General features: G+C 57.0%; 1 protein-coding gene across 10 annotated transcripts in view; it reads left to right on the plus strand.

Moving 5' to 3' along the window:
- Positions 1 to 3,289: 3,289 nt before the first annotated feature.
- The window catches only part of PLEKHA4 (pleckstrin homology domain containing A4), a 21,955-nt gene continuing 18,719 nt past the window's right edge, over positions 3,290 to 6,525 (plus strand). For 7 of the 10 annotated variants that reach the window (XM_023520153.1, XM_023520154.1, XM_011374578.2 and 4 more), the window contains exons 1-3: positions 3,290 to 3,887; positions 4,292 to 4,433; positions 5,519 to 5,626. In XM_023520153.1, coding sequence (XP_023375921.1) covers positions 4,350 to 4,433; positions 5,519 to 5,626 — 192 coding nt within the window. In that variant the 5' untranslated portion in view covers positions 3,290 to 3,887; positions 4,292 to 4,349. The remainder of the gene's footprint in view (positions 3,888 to 4,291; positions 4,434 to 5,518; positions 5,627 to 6,525) is intronic. The other 3 variants (XM_011374579.2, XM_023520158.1, XM_023520157.1) reach the window with 3 other exon arrangements.

Consider the following 6,525-nt stretch of genomic DNA (forward strand, 5'->3'; position numbering starts at 1 on the left):
CTCCTGAATCACTGTCCTCATCCTCCTCCTCCGTGTCCTCTCCTGGCCGGTACACCCAGGTCCTCAAGAAGGCGCTTGTGGGTTGGATGGAAGAGGGCCCCTCAGCTTCTCCCTCCTCCTCAGCCTCTCCTGAATCACTGTCCTCCTCCTCCTCCTCCTCCGTGTCCTCTCCTGGCTGGTACACCCAGGCCCTGAAGAAGGCGCTTCTAGGGGCGATGGAAGAGGGCCCCTCAGCTTCCCCTGGAGCAATGTCCTCGTTTTCTCCATCTTCTGTGATCTTACTGGGTTGATGCTGCCAGGCCCCGAGCAGGGGCCTCTGAGCTAGGACTGGGTGTGGTCCTGGGTCTGCTTCTTTCTCAGTCTTTGTGTCCTCCTCAGCCGCCTCTCCTGAACAACACTCCCAAGTGCTGGGGTGGGAGGCTGCAGAGGAAGAGGAAACCGAGGTCTTCCTGCCTTTATTCTCTGTTCTTTCTTTCTCCCCTGCACAATATAGCCAAGCTCTGGGCTTGGATCCTGGAGATAAGGGGGAAGTAGACGACTTCCCGAGAGCTGCCTTATTTATAGCTTCTGCATCCTCCTCCTCCACCGCCACCCCTGGACAACACTCCCAGTGCGACGGAGGTAACGAGAACGTGATCACTTTATCTTCAGCAACAACTCCTTCCTCAGATTTCTCCCCAGAAGGGTCTTTCAGAGTTCTTATCAGAATGCTGAGGGACAGGGGAGCAGGCTGGCCACCTATATATTCGCTTCCCTGATCTCTAAGGACACTGGTTGCTTCTTCCCAACCATACTCTTCATCATCATCATCATCATCATCATCTGAAAGTCCCCAGGCTTCAAGAGAACTGTAGGCTTTCCGGTCAGGGCAGGGTCCCCAGGATGCTTCATTCTCCTCACGTGCTGCACTGTCTCCAGCCTTCCCCTGAGGGTGCCCGCCCCAAGGGGCATAGTGAGCGGCCAGAGCAGCCTTGGTTTCTCCCTCCAGGCCATCTTCTCCCTGATCTGCGCTTGTTACTGCTTCCACGAGCCAGGGCTCTGGAGGTCCTGGGCCCCTCAGCCGGCTCCAGGCCCGGCTGAGAAGGCCCACCAGTGGGGACAGGAGGAGGAAGGGGTGGGCATCCCTCCAGGGGATGGGCTGATGGGGCGCTTGGCCTGGGGCCATTTGTTGAGGCTGAGAAAAAGGGAATAAAGTTTGGAATGCATTTAGGAAATAGCATCAGGGGATGACCCTGAGTCACGGCAACAGAAAATACTGACACAAATAGCAACAGGAAAGTCCCTGCCCACATTCCTTTCTGATTCCAGTCCCTCCCATCTCTGTCCCTAGGCTGCCACTTCTCTTTTCAGTACCCAGAAGTCTGAGTCCCCTTTTTCTCCTTCCTTAGATCCAAGAGTCCAACCCCCCAGCCCCCTCTTCCCTCAGATCCAGAAGTCCCAGTCCCGGGAATCGACAAGTCCTGTACTCGCTCCACTTGGGGACAAAGTCCTAGTCCCTGGTTCTCTCATCCTGACAGATAAGTCATGGCCCCATCCCCCTCTTTCCTCCGAGACAAAAATTCCGACGCTTGGATGGTTCCTCACTGGGGACCCAAAGTCTAGCTCCCAGACCCCTCCCCCGTCAGGGACAGCACTCCGGGTTCCCAGTCTCTCTACTTCCGAAGTCGGAGCCCCGAAGTCCGTCTCCGCGCCGTAACAACCCTCGCTCCCCAGACACAGGAGTTCCTCTTCCTCCGGACCCAGGAGGCCCGGCTCTGACCACTCCTGTCTCAGGACCCTCTCCGCACTGCTACTGCTCCCCCGCGCCCAACCCAAGCGATTCCCCACGTTCCGATCCCTCCCTCACCGGCGGGGGGCTGCGCGTCACCCCGGAGGCAAGAGCGCCGGCTCGGGCTGCCGCGGGCGTTCGCAGGTCGGGACGGCTCGAGAGGCCAGCGCTTTCATCTCGCCCTCCGGCGTCGGGCTCGGGGACTCAAGGTGTCGGCGGTCGCTGCGAGCGCTGTCGCGACAGAGTGGCGCGGCGGGGTCGTGCAGGGTGGCGCATGTAATCGACGACGGAGCTGGCGAGAGAGTGGATGAGCCGTGACGCCGCTCGCAAAGCTTTTATAGCCGAACGCGGCCGGACGTGCTGACGTCACGAGGAGAGGCTGGGTTTCGAAACGCGATTGGGCGAAACAGGAAGGGAAAAGAAGCTTGGAATTCTCGCGGGTATTCCGGGCTTTGTGACGTCACGGAGGCGTTTCCAGCGTTGTCCCGCTCCCCTCCCCCAACAAACAGTTGTCAATCAAACGTGGATTAAGCCGCGAGGGAGCTCTCTGTCCACCAGTTTCAGACAAACGCCTTTGTAATCACCCCAATGTAACCAGCGGGCCCCCAGCCTAGGGTCTCCCACCTTCACATCCTGTCAGCGTCCTCCCCGGTGTGGGAGAGAATTATTGTTTCCATTTCACAGATGAGGACACTGAGGCCTCACGGGAATGAAGTCACCTGCCTGAAATGGTCACGGCAGAGTCTCAATTCACTGCAAACGAGAACCCACGCTCCCTGAGGGCAGGCCCTTTGCTTTGCTCACTGCTTTTTTTCTCAGCGCCTGCCACATAGTGGGTGCGAAACCAAAAGCTCAGACGCTTTCTGGGTTTCACGCACGGGGCTCCTCGCCTGCATTTCACCCGCTTCACACTCACCTGAAAGCGCTGCTTACACAAACTGAAATTCTGGCTGGGTGGCAGCGACCGAACCTCATGGGAGTGGGGGTCTTCCGCCACAAGTTCCAGACCCAGGAACACAGTTCCAATCCCCCTACCTAGCCTATAATTTTGCTCCTTAAAATATATTCGGGGACCATGTCTCCCTGCTGAGGGCGTCGGCCTCAGTCTCAACTCTGCTCTAGCCAGAATCCAGGAATCCAGGGCCACTCCCTCTTCCCTGGAGGACCCAGACCCATCCGCTCAGAGCCACACTTCTAGACCCCTGGCTGCATTCCCTCAGGAGTCCTGGGTCCTCCCGTCACAATTTCCCGGGTACCCAAGGGGTCTGAAACCCCACCCCTTCCAAGATCCAAGCTACTTCCACTCAGGGCGCCAATGACCCAGGCTGCTGACCCCACCAGCCCACGGGGGCCCTGGACCCGGACGGGAGGCCTAGCTCCCACTCTTCAGACATTTAGGAGTATCAGCTCTTTAGGCCCCGGCCCAGCAGGGACCCGGGCGTGGGGGGGGCACAGCCCCTCCCCTCGGCTGTGGGGGCAGCTGAGCCAAGGGTCAGGCCGTGGTGGGGAGGGCAGGAGGGGCGGGGTCAGCCGGGATTGGGAGGGGAGCCGGCGTGGGCGGCTGGCAGAGGGAATCAGGAAAGACCAGCAGAGGGAAAGAGAAACTGGGAGAGGGAGGAAGATAGAAAGTGAGGAGAATTAGGGAAAGAGGAAATAGCAGATGTGGAGGGCCACAGAGAAAGAGAGGAAGAGGACGAGACCGTGAGGGAGACAGACAGATACAGGCAAGACAGAGAGGGAGCCGGGGAGAGAATGAGATAGAGACTCAGAGAAGGGACTGAATCTAAGAGAAAACGATTTGGACAGAAACAGAAGGATTGGGAGAGAAAGTGATATGGGTGTGTGTAAGTGTGTGTGTGTGTGTGTGTGAGAGAGAGAGACTGAAAGACACAGAGATTAGAGAGAGACAGAAGGTGAGTCTGGTGACAGAGACAGTCGAAAAGACAGGGAGAGAACGAGAGGAAGACAGACCACAAGAGAGGAGAGACAAAGACAGAAAGAGTGAGCGGATAAGTGAGACTGAGGCCGAAGGAGGCAGCACCTGAGGAGGAGGAGGGGGGCTGTGGCCGGGAGCCCCAGCACCGCCCTCTTGCCCCCTGTCCTTGGGACCTCAGATCTGGTGAGTTCCCTGGCTGGGCTGGGAGGGGCTGCCTAGGTGTGCATTCCTGGTGTTCCCAGGGCTTTGCAGGGATGGTTTGGGGGTGTGTATGGGAGGGCGGGAGACAGGTAGCTGGTGGCAGCTGGAAAAAGGCAGGGAATGGGGGTTTTCTAAGCACAGAGAGGGGCAAATTCCTGGTCGGAGCACAGGGGGCAAGAATAAAGGAGCCCCTATTCTCTGTCTTGGGCTGCAGACAGCTGCCCCCCTCCTCCCCGCAGCTGCCAGGGCCGCCCACCTCTCTTGGCATCGCTGTTGGTATGCCGTCCCGGGCCAGTGCCTCCCCAGCCCCCCAGTCCCCAAACAACAGGCTCTTTCTCCTCGGCCTCCTCTGACCTGGGAGTCCCTGACCCCGTCTCTGTCCCCAGCGGGTCAGCTGCAGAGACACGCACACACGGGCCCTTTCTTTCTCTTCCCGAGCCCTGGATGGAGGAGGGCAGGCCTCGGAGCAGCCTCAGCCTGGCCAGCAGCGCCTCTACCGTCTCCTCTCTTGGCAACCTGAGCACCAAGGTCGGAGCTTCTCGGTGGGGCTGGGGAGGAGGGCAGGGCTCTGGGCGGCCCCATCCTACTGTTTCCTAGCTTTGGGTTTGCCCCGCCCCCCCTTGCCCCCGGGGACTCCGGTTGTTAAGAACAACGGGGTCCGCCAGACCTAGCTAGGTCCCAAGTTGCCCACTAGCTGCAGTTAGGAATTCCGAGGCACTTATAGCTGTCCCCACCCCTCGGACTTTCCTGATTCCCAGCCAGAGTAACAACCCCACTTGACTCTGGTTGCTAAGGCCACTCCCCCCAGGAACTCAGAAGCACTGGGTACTCTTGATTAGGATGGAGATCTCCCCGTCCGGTCTCTAGCCATCCAATCTACCCGGTTCTGAAATGCAGCAAAGAAAGACCTTTCTCTGACAATAAGGCCCCACGAGGCCCGAGATACTTGCATTCCAGATCGTCACCCCGGCACTGAGTTCAGTGACGACACTCATTTCCTTGTCCTCGTGCCATTCCCCTCAGTCATTTCCAGTTTCCCAAGTTCAGTCAGAATCCATAGATTCCAACCTGACCTTGGTCACACCATCCCCAAGGGCATCCTGTGGGAACGTGGCTGTGGATGCCTGCGACACCTGTGTATACAGGAGAGGGAACTCCGTCTCTTGGGATGGAGGGATTTGGAGCCCCCCTCTACTCAAGACATGGTTGCGGAGGGATGTCACTTTCTGGCACCAAAGCATCCTTTGATTCTGGCTGACCCATCGCCAGAGACTCTGCATGGAGGTCTTTCCTGATTATTTCCACTTTAGATCCCAAAGGTCGCATTACATTCGTGGCTCTGGTGGCCAAGGGCATCCTCTCCTTGTCAGTGGACCCTTGATTCCCAAACTCCTCCCCTATCGGCCAGGAGCCTCTTCCTTGCCTCCAAACACTCCCTCCGAGCATAAAAAGTGTCCCTCTGTTCTGTATGTGCACGCCCAATACTGATCTCAAAGCTTAGCTCCTTCTTTGCCCTGGTTTCTACGGGCAGTCCAGTGATGGGGTCTCCTGCGTCCCACTGCCCCATCCAAGCCATCTGGAAGCCCTGTTCACTTCTGTCCTTCCCTCCTCAGAAGCCCGCCCGGGCAGTAAGCAAGGTGCACGCCTTTGGGAAGAGGGGCAATGCGCTCAGAAGGGACCCCAACCTTCCAGTTCACATCCGAGGCTGGCTGTATAAGCAGGTGGGCTGACGGGAGAAGGGGAAGGACACTGAGCGATGCTGGAAGCTTGTCCCTGGCCGTCCGCTGTTTCTCTCCTTCCGAGTCTCCAAAATTTCCTTTTTTGCTCTCGCTGCATCTCTCCTTATTCCTTCATTGTTTCATTTACTCATTCGCTCATTCCCCTTCTTGAACATGGACTTACCATGTGCCACGCCCTGGGACACGTGCCAATACCACTAATAATAATCATCGCTGCTATGTATCGATAGTCCGTTCAAGATGAGGGTGGAGTGGGGGTGAATAACAAACTAATATATAAATAAATTGGATAAATGAAATAATATAATGGATATATAATATGAAAACGAAATACATGAAATAAAAGATTTCGGATGGTAGGAAGTGTGAAATGAAGGGCTGTGAAGAAGTAAGACTGGAGGGGGGAAGGTGCTCAAAAGTGGCTGTGGGGGAGAGCTGCCCTTGACCGGTGGTCAGGAAAGGCTTCTCTGAGCAGATAACATCTGAGCCGAGAACTAAATGACAAGAAGAAGCCCATGATGCTGAAATCTGGGGGCAGCAGGCCTCCGAAGGCTCAGCAGCAGGCCATAGCTTGGTCTTTGGAGCAAACAAGGGGAGAGATGGAAGAAAGTGTGACCCCAGACGAGCAGCGCCAGCATCCCCTGAGAACTCGCTAGGCAGGCAAACTGTCAGGCCCCAGCCCAGCCCTACTGACTTCAGAACTCTGGGGAGGGGACCCAGGAACCTGGTTTTAACAAGCCCTCCTGGTGAGTCTTGTGCACGCCTGGTGCCCTGGGGTAAGGAATTTGCAACTTATTCTAAGTGTGAAGATAAGCTCTGTTTTGAGCAGGGGACTCACACGATCTGATTTATCATTTAAAAAGATCCTGCTGCTTGGGGAC

Source organism: Pteropus vampyrus, unplaced genomic scaffold (assembly GCF_000151845.1).
Source record: "Pteropus vampyrus isolate Shadow unplaced genomic scaffold, Pvam_2.0 Scaffold250, whole genome shotgun sequence".
NCBI classification, from domain to species: Eukaryota; Metazoa; Chordata; class Mammalia; order Chiroptera; family Pteropodidae; genus Pteropus; species Pteropus vampyrus.